The sequence below is a fragment of the Cherax quadricarinatus genome, chromosome 76, assembly GCF_038502225.1.
Source record: "Cherax quadricarinatus isolate ZL_2023a chromosome 76, ASM3850222v1, whole genome shotgun sequence".
Taxonomy (NCBI): Eukaryota; Metazoa; Arthropoda; class Malacostraca; order Decapoda; family Parastacidae; genus Cherax; species Cherax quadricarinatus.
Window position 1 is genome coordinate 5,638,905 of NC_091367.1, and position 19,909 is coordinate 5,658,813.

Sequence of the window (19,909 nt, forward strand, 5' to 3'; positions counted from 1 at the left end):
TCTTGACACATGGGTATTATCATCATCTCGGGGGGGTGAGAGAGGGGGTGGTAGGGGCGTGGGACCGGGGAGGGGTGGAAGAAGGGGAGGGGAAGGAGGGGAGGGGAAGGAGGGGGGTGACATCAAATTTGAACAACAAAGGGAAGAACACATAAATTAGTATGCAGGAAACACGAGAGAGAGAGAGAGAGAGAGAGAGAGAGAGAGAGAGAGAGAGAGAGAGAGAGAGAGAGAGAGAGAGAGAGAGAAATGTGGGGCCAGTAAGGGAGAAAGAATGGAGAACGAGGGAGGAAGAAGTGAACAGGGGAAGAGGGTAGTGAATGAGGAAGACTAAGGTAGGAAGAGGAAGGGTGAGGAAGAGAGGAAGAGGAAGGAAGTGAGGGAAAGTAAGGGAGGAAGAGGAAGGATAAGAGAGGAAGGGGAAGAGTACGGTGAGGGAGAGTAAGGTAAGGGAGAGTAAGAGAGAGGGGGACACCTGGCGCAGCTGTTAACTACACCTGTGTCTTCCCTCCCTCCCCCCTCCCCAGCATGAGTCACGGGGGGAGGGGGAGAGGGGTGCAATCCACCATCATTCAAGTGCCGAGTATATTGGGTAATTACTCTCCAGGTGTAACTTGAGTGCTAACCCGGAGGACGAGGCCCTCTCAGTGACCCCTTGACCCCTCACCTGAGTGACCCCCTCCCTCCCCCCTCCCATAACCAGCCATCACAAATAGGCGAGTAAACATAAACGACACAAGATAACAGAAGAACGAAAAACATATCAGGAGGAGGAGGAAGAGGAGACATGATCACGACATACAACATACTCAAGAATCACATAAAACAAACTTGTTAAGTTGGTATATCAGGTTTCAAGTTTGTCTACTACACGAGGGTTACACTGACGCTGCACCAATAGTCAACAATACTTTAAAACCTAAAATACTGATTACTGTAAACTATCAATGAATACAAAGATATATATACACCTCTCTCTCTCATATATATATATATATATATATATATATATATATATATATATATATATATATATATATATATATATATATATGTATACACTGATAGACAGTACAGACATGATGATAACGCCAAAACAATTCTAAGAGAGCAAGACTACACAACGTTTCGCTCAAGAGGTGAATTTTGTTCAAGTTCAAGCGAGCAGAACAGTGCAAAAAATTTGGGCCGGAAGGGGAATTACGGTTTCTGGACACTGAACACCATTACTACTATGTTGTTCCCATTACTACTATCGTTACAATTACATGTTTTACTATTCATGTTGTTACACTATTATACTACTGTTGCCCATTACCAGGTTTTTTTCCCACGTTGTTATAATACACTGTTTTAATTATATATACTTTACATTACACTAAGTTACAATTACACATTATTACTACACACGTTACATTACACTACACTACTTTGTTACATTATACTACTACTGTTGTTACTTTTATACATTTGGGTTTTTACTACAAACACTGTTGTTACCATTAAATCCCATAGTTAATTACCACACTGTTTTTACATTACTACATTACACTTTTACATTATACTACACGTTGCTCCCCATTACTAACTACACTTTGTTCCCATTCCCCAACACGCGTTACCGCTGGCTACATTACTCCCACGCGGTTACATTACACGCACTACACCCCGTTCCCAACGCACACGCTTTTCCCATTACATCCCACGTTGTTCACATTAGCTACGTTGTTGTTACCATTACTCCCCCCGCTGTTACTTTTAAACCCCCATACGCGCCCCATTACACCCCAGGCGTTGTTACCATTTTTTACACGCCCCACGCTGTTGTTAATTACACTACCCCGCTTTACTATTACACGCGGCTAAATTACATACACGCGTTGTTACACATTACACCCCACTACCGTTTTTATAAAATACACCCCGGTTTTTTAAAACCCCCACCGCGTTTCCCTTACCCCAACCCCCACGCGTACATTAACTACGCTGTTTACCACCACCACTACCCCCGTTACCATTCCCACCACCCGCCAACCACATCCCACTGCTTAACATTACCTACCCCCCTTTTTACCATTACCCACACCCGTTAATTACTCCCACCCCTTTCATTACACTACTTACTTACTACACTGCGTTACATTACTACCCTACACCATTACTACTACTGTGTTACTACTACACTGGTTACAACCTGTTAACTCCCGGTTGTTACATTACACTACACCCCGTTATTACCATTACTAACACGCTGTTCCCATTACACTACGCTGCCATTACACCCCCCCCCCAACTACCATTGGTTACACTATACGCTTTACACACGCTTTTACCCCACTGTTGTTAATTACACTCCCATGTGTTATTACCATTCCCCTACCCCCGTTTACTACTACACGTGTTACTACTACTGCGTTACTATTTTACGCTGTTGTTACTTATTACCACTGTTGACTGACTACATAGTGTTATTACTATTCCCACTACACGCTGTTCCCATTACACTATGCTTATTTTATTCCCATCGCTGTTACTATTATCCCTTTACTCCGTTCCCACCCCCACTTTTTCCACTACCCTTTACTCCCACCGTTGTTACCATTCCCCGTTGTTACCATTACACCCCCCCGCGTTAATCCCCGCTTTACCCCCACGCCTTACCCCCGTGGTTTTCCCTTAATACCTTTGTACGTTACACACCACCGCGCCACTACCCGGGGTTTCATTACCACGTTGTTACGTTACACTACACGGTTTTACATTACTACTACACTGCTGTTACCATTACTACACGCTTTTACTATTCCCACTATCCCGGTTGTTCCCATTACTCCCATACGGGTTTATTACACCCCGCTGTTCCCATTACACCCCCAGGGGTGGTTACCTTTAAATCCACTACCCCGCGCCCAAAACCCCCACACCCCTTTTTAAACCCCCACTAACCACTGTTGTTACTTTTTATACGCCCCGTGACTCCCATTACTACTACACTTGTTAGTATTACACTATCCGTTACCTTTACTACATACGCGTTGTTACATTACACCCGCTACGCTGTTACCATTCCCACTTCCCCGTTGTTACTATTACTATACACACTGTTGTTATTATATTACTATATACGGTTGTTACATTATACTACCCCCGCTGTTGTTACATTACATACACTTTTTAATTACCCTTTACATTACTATACACTACGTTTCCCATTACACTACACGGTTCCCATTACCACTACCTTTTGTTACCATTACTACCCCCAACGCTTTTAATTTTTAAATACACTCGTTTGTTAATTACATACTGTTGTTATATTATTACACCCCCGTTTTAAACATTAACTAAATTCCCGCTGTTCCCATTATTACCATAATAGCTGTTAAATTTCCCCGCCACGCTTGTTACCACTACTACTGCGTTGTTACTCCCATCCCCACACCCTGTTCCCAACCCACCCCGCGTTGTTACCATTACTACCCTGTTACCATTACACTCCCGCGGAACCCATCCACTACTGCGCCCAAACACCCCACGCGTTTTTCACCATCACACACGCTGTTACCATTCCCACGCCCCGGTTGTTACATTATCATACCACCCTTACATTAACTGCCCCCGCTGTTTTAATAACGCTGTTGTTAACATAAATTACCACGTTTACAACTACACCCCGTGTTGTTACCCCATCCCCACACGGTTACCATTATACCCCACCGTTTGTTCCCATTACACACTCCCGCGTTGTTAAACACTCCCTTTTGGTTACATTGCACTCCCGCTTTTAAATTTATTATACCATGGTTAATTACACTCACTGCAAATATTATACACACGGGCTTTTCCCATTGCTACCGTTACATTATTACTATACGCTGTTACATTACTATAACTGCGTTCCCATTGCACTACTACACTGTTGTTACCATTAATACCACTCCTTTGGGGTTTATATTACTCCCATCCTACCATTACCTTTTACTACCCCATTCCCATACACGCTTGTTACCATTAAAACGCGTTGTTACCATTACACTACACCCTGCGACTACCACTCCCGCTGCACACCTCCACATCCCAACCGCTGTTGCCCCACTAACCCCAAAACCCCCCGTCTGCCCCATTACACCACTACACTCCATCATTCCCACGCTTTTTTATATTCACTACTACGCGGTTACATTACACACCCCGCTGTGTTACCCCCATCCCCGCGCCCCACTAAAATCCACCGCTTTGTTCCCATTCCCACTCCCACGCTGACACATCATACACGGGCGTTACTTTTAAACCCCCACCCCCGCTTTGTTACCATTACTACCCCGCGTTACCATTACTACTACGCTTTTTGTTAATTACTCCCACTTGACTTTATACCACTGGTTCCCATTACTACTACCACGCTTTGTTACCATTACTACTACGCGTTCCCATTACAACACCGCTGTTGTTCCCAACACCATTCCCACACACTCCCGCCTTTTTCCCATTACCCCCGTTCCCATTACACACACGCCTTTTCCCACACACTTTTTGCAATACCCCCACCGCTTTGTTCCCATTATCCCCGCTTTGTTACCATTAAATACCATTCAAACCAAAATACCCCCCTGCTGACCATTTCCCCACCCCCGCCTTACCATTCCCACTACCCCCGCTCTAATTATTACTCCCACCCCGTTCCCATTATCCCATGCTTTTCCCATTCCCACTACCCCCGCGCATTAACTAACGCTTACCATTACACACTACTGCGTTAAATTTCCCCTACCCTGTTTACATTACACACTACCCCGTTACATTACCCCCGGCCCCAATACTCCCACCGCGTTGTTCCCATTACCCCGTTTTCCCATTATACACGCGTTGTTCCCACAACCCCCACCCCCGCCCCCACACGGCACACCACCCCCACCCCCACCCCACCCCCGCAGCTACCCCCGGCCCCCCGCCCCATTTCCCCCACACACCACACCACCCCGCCCCACACCGCCGCCCCCACGCGCACCCCGCCCCCCACCCCCGCTCACCCCCCACCGCTGCAGCACGCCACCCCCCCGGCGCTCACGCCACATCCCACCCACCACCCCGGGCCCGCTTCTAGGGGCCCCCATCACGCGCAGCCCCCGGCGCCCCCACGCTACCCCACACGCCCTTTTTCACACCACCCCCACACCGCTTTCCACACACCCCTCGCGCCCCATTGCTCCCCATTGTTGGGACGGGACCGCAGACAACAAGCATTCACAACCTCGTTGATCAGTTGGTCATAGGAGAGGTACAGGTTACATACAAGTGTTGAGTGGGAAGCAGGGGGCACCACTGAGAGTAGTTACCACACATGTAACACACTGACTTCCCACCACCTAGCCAATCATTACCCCCTCCCCTACCACACCCTCCCATCCCCCAATAGTATCCCCTCCCCTACCACACCCTCCCATCCCCCAAAAGTATCCCCTCCCATACCACACCCTCCCATCCCCTACTAACTACTACTGTTGCTACTACTACTGTTACCACTACCACTGCTGCTACTAACTACTACCACCATTATCCCCGCCACCCCCAACAAAACCAGCAGATACAATCACCATCAACCATCAAAATCTGTGCTACACGTTCAGTATTTGAACAGTGTGGTATAACTGGAAGGGGAGATAAGATACGCCAGGCTGTTGTGGATGGCCTAACACATCACTCAAATATACAGATGCATGTTGTAATGCTGCAACTGTATACACCTGTGTCAGGCTTCCAACCCTCTCTCATCCCACTCGGCAAACTCTCTCAAGATTCGAATTCTCACTCTGGATGCAGTCTCTCTCACTAATTCTCACTCTAGATACAGTCTTCCTCAATAATTCTCTCTCTGAGTACAGTCTTTCTCACTAATTCTCACTCTGGATACAGTCTTTCTCAATAATTCTCTCTCTGCATACAGTCTTTCTCACTAATTCTCACTCTGGATACAGTCTTTCTCAATATTTCTCACTCTGGATACAGTTTTTCTCAACATTTCTCAATGAGGAGAGAGTATTAAGGGTGAAGGGAAGGAGGGAGGGAGGGAGGGAGGGAGAGAGGGAGGGAGGGAGGGAGGGAGGGAGAGAGAGAGAGAGAGAGAGAGAGAGAGAGAGAGAGAGAGAGAGAGAGAGAGAGAGAGAGAGAGAGAGAGAGAGAGAGAGAGAGAGAGAGAGAGGGGGGGGGGGCAAGACTTACCTTCGCGAAGTGAGTGTCGCCACCAGCAGCCTCCCCACCACCAGCGTCGCCACCAGCAGCGTCGCCAGCCTCGCATGTACCTGAGGGCAAAATACTGTTGTTACCGTTGTCTCTGTTGCTGGCGTTGTTGATGCAGGTACTGATGGCATTGATGGAGGGAATAAATTCGTTGACGAGGGAGTACTGTTGTTGGTGTTAATACAGATGGTGTTAAATGTTACTGCTGTTGGTGTTTAATTTCGTCAATGCATGTATTCCTATTACTGCATATTTTGTATACAGAATCATCATCATCATCATCATCATCATCATCCCCCAGAATGCCTTCTGGATCTTGCCTCCACTTGTGAGTCGCCTTGAAACATAAAAACTTTCATTTAATAAGGTGATAATTTTTCAAGCAATGAACATCTCTGCCTATCACTCAGACCCTCCTCCCCACCACAATAAAACCTCTGGTCTACCTGGAGGGTGTTTCAGGGGGGTCAATGCCCCCGTGGCCCGCTCCATGACCAGGCTGCTAGTGTAGTGGGATCACAGTCACTCTCACCACCACACAACTGAACAAGTGGGAGTCATAACCACACTCCTAGTACCTAGCTCACCTGGGTGAAAGAGTACCTGGTAGATGTCTCACCTGAGTGACGAAGAGCCAGTAACTGGAGACGGTGCTGATCCTGCAGGGTAGCAACGTCATCCTGATGGGTGTCCTTCAGAGTTCGCAGCTCCTCCTCTAGTTCTTCCACTCGTCTTGACAACTGTCAACACAAGACACACCTTTTTAATGTCTTGCCCCAGTGGCAGCCTACACACACGCGCACACACACACACACACACACACACACACACACACACACACACACACACACAATTAAGTGAGTACATACACAGATGCAGTCTCACATGGCTGTGAACAAACAATTCATCTCAGCAAGACATTTGAACAATAGTAAAGAAGATCATCTCAGTGGCAAGAGAGATTCAGCATCTTCACCAAACTCAATTCATCTCAAGTGACACGAGCTGCAGTATCTACACCAGACTCAACAAACTCATCTCAGCAACACGATAGATGCTGCACCTACACCAGGCTCAAACTCATCTCAGCGACACGAGAGATGCAGCGTCTATACCAGACTCAACAAACATGTGTAACATAGGTACTGCTCATGATACTGTATTAAAACTAACATCTACCAATCACAGTCTCACGAACTAAACAAAAGAACTACTGATTCAACAAACAGCTACTCAACAAACAGCTACTCAACAAACAGCTACTCAACAAACAGCTAACTCAACAGCTACTCAACGAACAGCTAACTCAACAGCTACCCAGCACATGCTTACAAAGGCACAAAAACTCTGAATATTCCTGGATGACAAAAGCGAGCCACGCCTCCGTGGTTACTTCACACGACATTACCCACTAGTGGCTCCTGGGTGAACCTAGGCCCTGGGTGAGCCTAGGCCCTGGGTGAGCCTAACTCCTGGGTGAGCCTAGCCCCTGGGTGAGCTTAACCCTTGGGTGAGCTTATCGCCTGGGTGAGCCTAGTTCCTGGGTGAGCCTAGTTCCTGGGTGAGCCTAGCCCCTGAGTGAACCTAGTCCCTGGGTGAGCTTATCACCTGGGTGAGCCTAGTCCCTGGGTGAGCCTAGCTCCTGAGTGATCCGACCTTCTTCCACACCCATCCACCTACTGGCTCCTGGATACAACCTCCAGCGGGTACTAACACTGACCAGGATACAACTTCCAGCAGGTACTGACACTGACCATGATACAACCTCCAGCAGGTACTAACACTGACCATGATACAACCTCCAGCAGGTACTAACACTGACCATGATACAACCTCCAGCAGGTACTAACACTGACCATGATACAACCTCCAGCAGGTACTAACACTGACCATGATACAACCTCCAGCAGGTACTAACACTGACCATGATACAACCTCCAGCAGGTACTAATAATGACCATGATACAACCCAAAGCATCTTTTTCCTGGTAATCTACAGGTCACTTACAGAAGGGAAGTAGCACACAGGTACCTAGTTTTACTACTAGGTGAACTCTAGTAGTGAGATAGGAAAAAGAGGGAGAACAAGGGAATAGAGAAAGAGAGAGAGAGTGAGAGAGAATCTTAGTGGTTAACATGATTAAATTCCAGACAGCTACTCTTCACCCCCTCCTTCCTCCCTCTCCCCCTGTCACACCTGCACACACATACACACACTACCCCCCCACCACCTGCTTAATATCCCCACCCCCCTCAACCTCCCATCATCCTCAATCTCTCCATCACCATCACCACCACCTCACCATCACTCACCCTCACCACCACCTACATAATACTACCAACACTTACTTCTATACTCCTCTTCGTCTCCAACTCTTCACTTACACATTTACCTAAACTCCCCAACATACTCTCCCTTTGACTCCCCATCTAATACCCCCTGCAAATTCACTACTTCCCCCTTCCCTTCTCATTCCCTCCTGCCCTCCCCCTTCCCATGTTTCTCCTTGCTTTATTACTGGCTCTTTGTCTCTCATCACCCCTTCGCTCTACCCTCACCCTTTCGCTCTACCCTCACCCCTTGCCTCTCCCCTGCACCTTGCCTCTCCCCTGCACCTTGCCTCTGCCCTGCACCTCGCCTCTGCCCTGCACCTCGCCTCTGCCCTGCACCTTGCCTCTCCCCTGCACCTTGCCTCTCCCCTGCACCTTGCCTCTCCCCTGCACCTTGCCTCTCCCCTGCACCTTGCCTCTCCCCTGCACCTTGCCTCTCCCCTGCACCTTGCCTCTCCCCTGCACCTTGCCTCTGCCCTGCACTTTGCCTCTGCCCTGCACCTTGCCTCTGTCCTGCACCTTGCCTCTGCCCTGCACCTTGCCTCTGCCCTGCACCTTGCCTCTGTCCTGCACCTTGCCTCTGCCCTCACCTTGCCTCTCCCCTGCACCTTGCCTCTCCCCTGCACCTTGCCTCTCCCCTGTACCTTGCCTCTCCCCTGCACCTTGCCTCTCCCCTGCACCTTGCCTCTCCCCTGTACCTTGCCTCTCCCCTGCACCTTGCCTCTCCCATGCACCTTGCCTCTCCCCTGCACCGTGCTTCTCCCCTGCACCTTGCCTCTCCCCTGCACCTTGCCTCTTCCCTGCACCTTGCCTCTCCCCTGCACCTTGCCTCTCCCCTGCACCTTGCCTCTCCCCTGCACCTTGCCTCTCCGCTGCACCTTACCTCTCCCCTGCACCTTGCCTCTCCCCTGCACCTTGCCTCTCCCCTGCACCTTGCCTCTGCCCTGCACCTTGCCTCTGCCCTGCACCTTGCCTCTGCCCTGCACCTTGCCTCTCCCCTGCACCTTGCCTCTGCCCTGCACCTTGCCTCTGCCCTGCACCTTGCCTCTCCCCTGCACCTTGCCTCTCCCCTGCTCCTTGCCTCTCCCCTGTACCTTGCCTCTCCCCTGCACCTTGCCTCTCCCCTGCACCTTGCCTCTCTCCTGCACCTTGCCTCTCCCCTGCACCTTGCCTCTCCCCTGCACCTTGCCTCTCCCCTGCACCTTGCCTCTCCCCTGCACCTTGCCTCTCCCCTGCACCTTGCCTCTCCCCTGCACCTTGCCTCTCCCCTGCACCTTGCCTCTCCCCTGCACCTTGCCTCTCCCCTGCACCTTGCCTCTCCCCTGCACCTTGCCTCTCCCCTGCACCTTGCCTCTGCCCTGCACCTTGCCTCTGCCCTGCACCTTGCCTCTCCCCTGCACCTTGCCTCTCCCCTGCACCTTGCCTCTCCCCTGCACCTTGCCTCTCCCCTGCACCTTGCCTCTCCCCTGTACCTTGCCTCTCCCCTGCACCTTGCCTCTCCCCTGCACCTTGCCTCTCCCCTGCACCTTGCCTCTCCCCTGCACCTTGCCTCTCCCCTGCACCTTGCCTCTGCCCTGCACCTTGCCTCTCCCCTGCACCTTGCCTCTGCCCTGCACCTTGCCTCTCCCCTGCACCTTGCCTCTCCCCTGCACCTTGCCTCTCCCCTGCACCTTGCCTCTCCCCTGCACCTTGCCTCTCCCCTGCACCTTGCCTCTCCCCTGCACCTTGCCTCTCCCCTGCACCTTGCCTCTCCCCTGCACCTTGCCTCTCCCCTGCACCTTGCCTCTCCCCTGCACCTTGCCTCTCCCCTGCACCTTGCCTCTCCCCTGCACCTTGCCTCTCCCCTGCACCTTGCCTCTCCCCTGCACCTTGCCTCTCCCCTGCACCTTGCCTCTCCCCTGCACCTTGCCTCTCCCCTGCACCTTGCCTCTCCCCTGCACCTTGCCTCTCCCCTGCACCTTGCCTCTCCCCTGCACCTTGCCTCTCCCCTGCACCTTGCCTCTCCCCTGCACCTTGCCTCTCCCCTGCACCTTGCCTCTCCCCTGCACCTTGCCTCTCCCCTGCACCTTGCAGTATGGAGTCATCATGATTACCTGTCGCTTGTTGTTGTGTGCACCACGTTCTCTCTCTCTCTCTCTCTCTCTCTCTCTCTCTCTCTCTCTCTCTCTCTCTCTCTCTCTCTCTCTATCCAGCACTATCATATAGGAACCTCCACTTCCAAACCCTCCCTCCCTCCATAACCTCACAATGACTTCATCTCTCCCCCATCCACACCCTCCACCCACACCCCTCCCCCACCCACGTCTGGGCACTGGATTGTTCATAAGAACATAAGAAGGAGCACTGCAGGAGGCCTGCTGGCCCATGTTAGTTAATCATGGGTATCATCCGGGCACGGGATTACTGATCATGGGTATCATCTAGCCACTGGATTTCTGGCCACTGGATTACTGATCATGCGTATCATCCTGGCACTGGATTACTGATTATGGGTATCATCTAGCCACTGGATTACTGATCATGGGTATCATCTAGCCACTGGATTACTGGTCATGGGTATCATCTAGCCACTGGATTACTGATCATGGATATCATCCTGGCACTGGATTACTGATCATGCGTATCATCCTGGCACTGGATTACTGATTATGGGTATCATCTAGCCACTGGATTACTGATCATGGGTATCATCTAGCCACTGGATTACTGGTCATGGGTATCATCTAGCCACTGGATTACTGATCATGGATATCATCCGGGCACTGGATTACTGATCATGGATATCCTGGCACTGGATTACTGATTAAGGGTATCATCCTGGCACTGGATTACTGATCATGGGTATCATCCTGGCACTGGATTACTGATCATGGGTATCATCCTGGCACTGGATTACTGATCATGGGTATCATCCAGGCACTGGATTATTAATCATGGGTATCATCTGGCCACTGGCTTACTGATCATGGGTATCATCCTGGCACTGGATTACTGATCATGGGTATCATCCTGGCACTGGATTACTGATCATGGGTATCATCTGGCCACTGGATTACTGATCATGGGTATCATCCGGGCACTGGATTACTGATCATGGGTATCATCTGGCCACTGGATTACTGATAATGGGTATCATCCTGGCACTGGATTACTGATCATGGGTATCATCTGGCCACTGGATTATTAATCATGGGTATCATCTGGCCACTGGATTATTAATCATGGGTATCATCCGGGCACTGGATTACGGATCATGGGTATCATCCGGGCACTGGATTACTGATCATGGGTATCATCCGGGCACTGGATTACGGATCATGGGTATCATCTGGCCACTGGATTACTGATCATGGGTATCATCCGGGCACTGGATTACGGATCATGGGTATCATCTAGCCACTGGATTACTGATCATGGGTATCATCTGGCTATCATTCCCACCCACACCCCCTCCTTCCCCACCCATACCAAACAGCCCACTATTAAAAAAAATTCGCTTTGAATTAAAAAAAAACATCGAATGGAAATAATAATATTATTATTATTATTATTATTATTATTATTATTATTATTATAAGTTTAAACTATTTTTCTATATTTTTTCCTAGAACCTTCTCCCCTCCACTACCTCCCCTCACCCTACCCCCTCCCCAGCAAGCACTAACCTCCCCCTCCCCCCGACAGCCAGCATGTCGCGCTGGCACTTGCAAACACCTGCCTTGGAGAACACCTGTGTCTGCTGGGACCCCATGTTAGGTGAGGGTGGGGTAGCCCATGTTAGGTGGGGGGCCTTGTAGGGGTATAGGTGGGGAGGATGATATGGGTTGTGTGGGGGAGGGGAATGGCAAGTGAAGGATGGGAAAGGGGAGTAGAGGCAGGGGAGAGGGAGAATAGAAGGGAAGGAAGGAGGGAGAATAGAGGGATGGGAGGAGAGAGGGAGAATAGAGGGAGGGGAGGAGAGAGGGAGAATACAAGGAGGGGAGGAGAGAGTGAGAATACATGGAGGGGAGAAGAGAGTGAGAATACAGGGAGGGGAGAGGAGGGGAGGGGGAGAATGCAGGGAGGGAAGAGGAGAGAGGGAGAATACAGGGAGGAGAGGAGAGAGGGAAAATAGAGGGGAAGGAGGAGAGAGGGAGGTGGAGGAGAGAGGGAGAGGAGAGGCAGGGGGGAGGAAAAAGGGAGGGGGAGTGAGGAAGGTGCAGAGCGAGGGGTGGGGGTGATTCACAGGTACCCACACCTTCCTACCCACACCTCGTACAGGTGAGTCAGGTACTCACTAATGTACACACACATATCTCAACATATTATTCACGAGGTACACAAATAACCCGCACATAGGAGAGAGGAGCTGACCACCACGTTTCTGTCCGACTTGGACCATTTACAAAGTCACACTGTGTCACCATTTACAAAGCTACACTGTGTGACTTTGTAAATGATCCAAATCGGACTGAAACGTCGTAGTAAGCTCGGGTTATTTATGTATTGTTCCACTCACGGTATTGTTCCACTCACGGTATTGTTCCACTCACGGTATTGTTCCACTCACGGTATTGTGCCATCTTGTTCTTTATTCACAAAGTAACCTGTAGTGGCAGGGCCTTCAGATTACAAGCGAAATGACAATGGGTTCGATTCCCGAGAGCGGGCGAAAAGTATGGGCAAGTGTCCTCACACCTGCTGCCCTGGTTCACCTGACAGTGTAGGTGGCACCCTATGGAGGAACTCCAGTTGAAACAAGCCACTACTTGGCTGGGTTGGGTTATCCTGCCGCAGGTCACTGACAGGCTTAAGAGCTGTAATCCTGCCTCACCTGAGGTAGATGAGTGGAGCAGATGCGAGTCAGAACGTTGAGTAAAATCTGAGAGCTCCAGACTGTTTCTACATTATATCAGAGGCTAGAATAACCTCCCCCCCCCATACATACCTCTCCCTTCCTCCCACTCCCCCCCCCCCCGCTCTCTCTCTCTCTCTCTCTCTCTCTCTCTCTCACACACACACACACACACACACACACACACACACACAAACACACACACACACACAAACACAAACACACACACACACACACAATGGGACATGTTAACGACGTATAAAAACTGAGAGGAATTGACAAGGGGTGGATAGGGGCAGAATGCTTCAGAGATGGGACACAGCAACAAGGGGTCCCAACTGGAAGTTGAAAACTCAGATGAACCATAGGGATGTTAGGAAGTACTTCTTCAGCACTCAAGTTGTCAGAAAGTAGAATAATCTGTAGTGGAGGCATGATCCATACTTACATGTAGCTTTAAGAAGAGGTATGACAAGGCTCATGGAGCAGGAGGAGTGGACCTAGTAGCGACCAGCGAAGAGGCGGGGCCAGGAGCTGTGACTCGACCCCTGCAACCACAAACAGGTGACTACACACACACACACACACACACACACACACACACACACACACACACACACACACACACACACACACACACACACACACACACGTCACAGTGGTGTCAGAGTGGGAGAAAAGTTATGTACGACTGCAGTAACTCCCTTCCCCCCTTTTGCCACAGTCAAAAGGGGGAAGTAATGTAGGATATAATGACCTGGTTAACAACTATGGTTATTGTTGGTGAAGGGGATTTAACTGTGAACTATTACAGGTTAAGGGGGTTCACAGGTGGAGTGACTGCTGTTAAGGAGGGGGGAGTGTCTTGGGGATAATTCTGTCTACAGCAGTGGGTGATATAGTCAGGGAAAGCTGTGGCCTGAACACAGTGCGGGCAACCCCAAGCAGGCAACTAGGATGAATAGGCACACAGGTAGACGGGGACGCCACGAAAACAAACAGGGCAAACAGACAGTTAAGGGATGGCAAGAAAACAGACAGGACAAGCTGACAGGTTAAGGGAGGGCATGTCATGGTGGAGAAGAAGGCAGGAAGGGCAGGGCAGGGCAGGCATCCCTCCCTCTCCCCCACATGTGAGGAGTGCTGGCGTCAGCATTATGCAACATGATGTTGTTGCTGCCGGCACCGTGCTTGTTGCTGCTTCTGTAACTGGCGCCGTTGTTGTTGTTGCTGCTGCTGCTGCTGCTGCAGCTACCACCACACCAGGTGCTGCTGCTGCTACCACCACACCAGGTGCTGCTGCTGCTACCACCACACCAGGTGCTGCTGCTACCACCACACCAGGTGCTGCTGCTGCCACACCAGGTGCTGCTGCTGCCGGCACCGTGCTTGTTGCTGCTTCTGTAACTGGCGCCGTTGTTGCTGCTGCTGCCACACCAGGTGCTGCTGCTACCACCACACCAGGTGCTGCTGCTGCTGCTGCTGCTGCTGCCGCCACACCAGGTGCTGCTGCTGCCACACCAGGTGCTGCTGCTGCTGCTACCACCACACCAGGTGCTGCTGCTACCACCACACCAGGTGCTGCTGCTGCCACACCAGGTGCTGCTGCTACCACCACACCAGGTGCTGCTGCTGCCACACCAGGTGCTGCTGCTGCCGGCACCGTGCTTGTTGCTGCTTCTGTAACTGGCGCCGTTGTTGCTGCTGCTGCTGCTGCCGCCGCCACACCAGGTGCTGCTGCTACTGTTGCCACACCAGGTGCTGCTGCTGCTGTTGCCACACCAGGTGCTGCTGCTGCTGTTGCCACACCAGGTGCTGCTGCTGCTGTTGCCACACCAGGTGCTGCTGCTGCTGCCACACCAGGTGCTGCTGCTACCACCACACTAGGTGCTGCTGCTACCACACCAGGTGCTGCTGCTGCTACCACACCAGGTGCTGCTGCTGCTGCCACACCAGGTGCTGCTGCTGCTGCTGCCACACCAGGTGCTGCTGCTGCTACCACCACACCAGGTGCTGCTGCTGCTACCACACCAGGTGCTGCTGCTGCTGCCACACCAGGTGCTGCTGCTGCTGCTGCTACCACCACACCAGGTGCTGCTACCACCACACCAGGTGTTGCTGCTGCTACCACCACACCAGGTGCTGCTGCTGCTACCACCACACCAAGTGCTGGTGCTGCCACCACACCAAACGCTGCTGCTGCTGCTACCACCACACCAGGTGCTGCTGCTGCTACCACCACACCAGGTGCTGCTGCTGCTACCACCACACCAGGTGCTGCTGCTGCTACCACCACACCAGGTGCTGCTGCTACCACCACACCAGGTGCTGCTGCTGCTACCACCACACCAGGTGCTGCTACCACCACACCAGGTGCTGCTGCTGCTGCTACCATCGCACCAGGTGCTGCTGCTGCTACCACCACACCAGGTGCTGCTGCTGCTACCACCACACCAAGTGCTGGTGCTGCCACCACACCAAACGCTGCTGCTGCTGCTACCACCGCACCAGGTGCTGCTGCTGCTACCACCACACCAGGTGCTGCTACCACACCAGGTGCTGCTGCTGCTACCATCGCACCAGGTGCTGCTGCTGCCACCACACCAGGCGCTGCTGCTGCTGCTACCACCACACCAGGTGCTGATGCTGCTACCACCACACCAGGTGCTGCTACCACACCAGGTGCTGCTGCTGCTACCATCGCACCAGGTGCTGCTGCTGCCACCACACCAGGCGCTGCTGCTGCTGCTACCACCACACCAGGTGCTGATGCTGCTACCACCACACCAGGTGTTGCTGCTACCACCACACCAGGTGTTGCTACCACACCAGGTGCTGCTACCACACCAGGTGCTGCTGCTACCACCACACCAGGTGCTGCTGCTACCACCACACCAGGTGCTGCTGCTACTACCACCACACCAAGTGCTGGTGCTGCCACCACACCAAACGCTGCTGCTGCTGCTGCTACCACCGCACCAGGTGCTGCTGCTGCTACCACCACCGCACCAGGTGCTGTTGCTGCTGCTACCACCACACCAGGTGCTGCTGCTGCTACCGCCACACCAGGTGCTGCTGCTGCTACCACCACACCAGGTGCTGCTGCTGCTACCACCACACCAGGTGCTGCTGCTGCCGGCACCGTGCTTGTTGCTGCTTCTGTAACTGGCGCCGTTGTTGCTGCTGCTGCCACACCAGGTGCTGCTGCTGCTGCTACCACCACACCAGGTGCTGCTGCTACCAGCACACCAGGTGCTGCTGCTGCTACCACCACACCAGGTGCTGCTGCTGCTACCACACCAGGTGCTGCTGCTACCACCACCACACCAGGTGCTGCTGCTACCACCACACCAGGTGCTGCTGCTGCTGCTGCTACCACACCAAACGCTGCTGCTGCTGCTGCTACCACCGCACCAGGTGCTGCTGCTGCTACCACCACACCAGGTGCTGCTGCTGCTACCACCACATCAGGGGCTGCTGCTGCTACCACCACACCAGGTGCTGCTGCTGCTGCTACCACCACACCAGGTGCTGATGCTGCTACCACCACACCAGGTGTTGCTGCTACCACCACACCAGGTGTTGCTACCACACCAGGTGTTGCTACCACACCAGGTGCTGCTAGCACACCAGGTGCTGCTGCTGCTGCCACCACACCAGGTGCTGCTGCTGCTACCACACCAGGTGCTGCTGCTACCACCACACCAGGTGCTGCTGCTGCTACCACCACACAAGGTGCTGCTGCTGCTACCACCACACCAGGTGCTGCTGCTGCTACCACCACACCAGGTGCTGCTGCTACCACCACACCAGGTGCTGCTGCTGCTACCACACCAGGTGCGGCTGCTACCACCACACCAGGTGCTGCTGCTACCACCACACCAGGTGCTGCTGCTGCTACCACCACACCAGGTGCTGCTGCTACCACCACACCAGGTGCTGCTGCTGCTACCACCACACCAGGTGCTGCTGCTACCACCACACCAGGTGCTGCTGCTGCTACCACCACACCAGGTGCTGCTGCTGCTACCACCACACCAGGTGCTGCTGCTGCTACCACCACACCAGGTGCTGCTGCTACCACACCAGGTGCTGCTGCTACCACACCAGGTGCTGCTGCTACCACACCAGGTGCTGCTACCACCACACCAGGTGCTGCTACCACCACACCAGGTGCTGCTACCACCACACCAGGTGCTGCTACCACCACACCAAGTGCTGCTACCACCACACTAGCTGCTGCTACCACTACACTAGCTGCTACCACCACACTAACAACTACTACTAACATCAAACTACTGGTGTGGCTAGTGGTGGCGTCTCCTCTAAGTATGGGATGAACATTCACACTCACGACAACAGCGAGGTGCCCACCTCACCATGGGTATGAGGGATCACGCCTTGCCCAACCCCAGCTCGCCTCACTACCCTTACAAACTCACCCACTCTCTCTGGGCCTCATCCAGAGTAAAAGCATGCTAGGAACGTCATATCCTGTGTATAACAACACTCCAATCCTGTGTGTGTCAACTTCAGAATGTGTTGCCAGTATTTCAGTGTTAGATAACCGTGGATCAACACACAAACAACCCGCATATGAAACACTAACTTAAAGACAATGTTTCGGACCATTAACTAGTCACACAGAGCTCTGACTAGTTATAATGAGAGAGAATGAAGCTTACGATGACGTTTCCATCCAAGTCAGACCGAAACGTCGTCACAAGTTCTAGTCTCCTAAGTGCGGGTTATTTGTGTATTGTTCCAGTCAAGGTATTGTGACTTAATTATTTAATTGTGTACCTGATGACTGTAAAAACTCACTTACCATCCTTCCTCCCTCCCCCCCCCCCTCTCTCTCTCTCTCTCTCTCTCTCTATTTCAACGGCATTTGCAAAAACGCTCTATACACAAGCGCATTATAAGGATGTAGATGAATGGTTGAGAGAACGAACAAGTTGATAAATCAGACACATGTGCAACCCAAGTGTTGCACATGTGTCTAATTTATCAGCATCAGAAGTGTTGAGTTTCCTAAAGAACACCACACCGAGGTATTACACACGAAAGTGATCCTAAATAACGCAAGACTAAGACATCTCTTAGGGGAGAGAGGAGGGGGAGTCGCCTCACAGACCAATATACTCGTGTTAGGGGAGTCGCCTCACAGACCAATATACTCGTGTTAGGGGAGTCGCCTCACAGACCAATATACTCGTGTTAGGGGAGTCGCCTCACAGACCAATATACTCGTGTTAGGGGAGTCGCCTCACAGACCAATATACTCGTGTTAGGGGAGTCGCCTCACAGACCAATATACTCGTGTTAGGGGAGTCGCCTCACAGACCAATATACTCGTGTTAGGGGGGTCGCCTCACAGACCAATATACTCGTGTTAGGGGAGTCGCCTCACAGACCAATATACTCGTGTTAGGGGGGTCGCCTCACAGACCAATATACTCGTGTTAGGGGGGTCGCCTCACAGACCAATATACTCGTGTTAGGGGAGTCGCCTCACAGACCAATATACTCGTGTTAGGGGGGTCGCCTCACAGACCAATATACTCGTGTTAGGGGAGTCGCCTCACAGACCAATATACTCGTGTTAGGGGAGTCGCCTCACAGACCAATATACTCGTGTTAGGGGGGTCGCCTCACAGACCAATATACTCGTGTTAGGGGGGTCGCCTCACAGACTAATATACTCGTGTTAGGGGAGTCGCCTCACAGACCAATATACTCGTGTTAGGGGGGTCGCCTCACAGACCAATATACTCGTGTTAGGGGGTCGCCTCACTGACCAATATACTCGTGTTAGGGGGGTCGCCTCACAGACCAATATACTCGTGTTAGGGGGGTCGCCTCACAGACCAATATACTCGTGTTAGGGGGGTCGCCTCACAGACCAATATACTCGTGTTAGGGGGTCGCCTCACTGACCAATATACTCGTGTTAGGGGGGTCGCCTCACTGACCAATATACTCGTGTTAGGGGGTCGCCTCACTGACCAATATACTCGTGTTAGGGGGGTCGCCTCACTGACCAATATACTCGTGTTAGGGGGGTCGCCTCACAGACCAATATACTCGTGTTAGGGGGGTCGCCTCACAGACCAATATACTCGTGTTAGGGGGGTCGCCTCACAGACCAATATACTCGTGTTAGGGGGGTCGCCTCACAGACCAATATACTCGTGTTAGGGGAGTCGCCTCACAGACCAATATACTCGTGTTAGGGGGGTCGCCTCGCAGACCAATATACTCGTGTTAGGGGAGTCGCCTCACAGACCAATATACTCGTGTTAGGGGGGTCGCCTCACAGACCAATATACTCGTGTTAGGGGAGTCGCCTCACAGACCAATATACTCGTGTTAGGGGGGTCGCCTCACAGACCAATATACTCGTGTTAGGGGGTCGCCTCACTGACCAATATACTCGTGTTAGGGGGTCGCCTCACAGACCAATATACTCGTGTTAGGGAGGTCGCCTCACAGACCAATATACTC

At 52.1% G+C, this 19,909-nt stretch overlaps 1 protein-coding gene across 4 annotated transcripts in view; it reads right to left on the reverse strand.

Moving 5' to 3' along the window:
- LOC128703627 (thyroid receptor-interacting protein 11) overlaps positions 1–19,909 on the reverse strand; it is a 210,690-nt gene that overhangs the window by 83,294 nt on the left and 107,487 nt on the right. For 2 of the 4 annotated variants that reach the window (XM_053798360.2, XM_053798359.2), the window contains 2 exons: positions 6,857–6,977; positions 6,220–6,299 (listed from right to left, as the gene is read on the reverse strand). In XM_053798360.2, the coding sequence (XP_053654335.1) occupies positions 6,220–6,299; positions 6,857–6,977 (201 nt within the window). The remainder of the gene's footprint in view (positions 1–6,219; positions 6,300–6,856; positions 6,978–19,909) is intronic. The other 2 variants (XM_053798362.2, XM_053798363.2) reach the window with 1 other exon arrangement.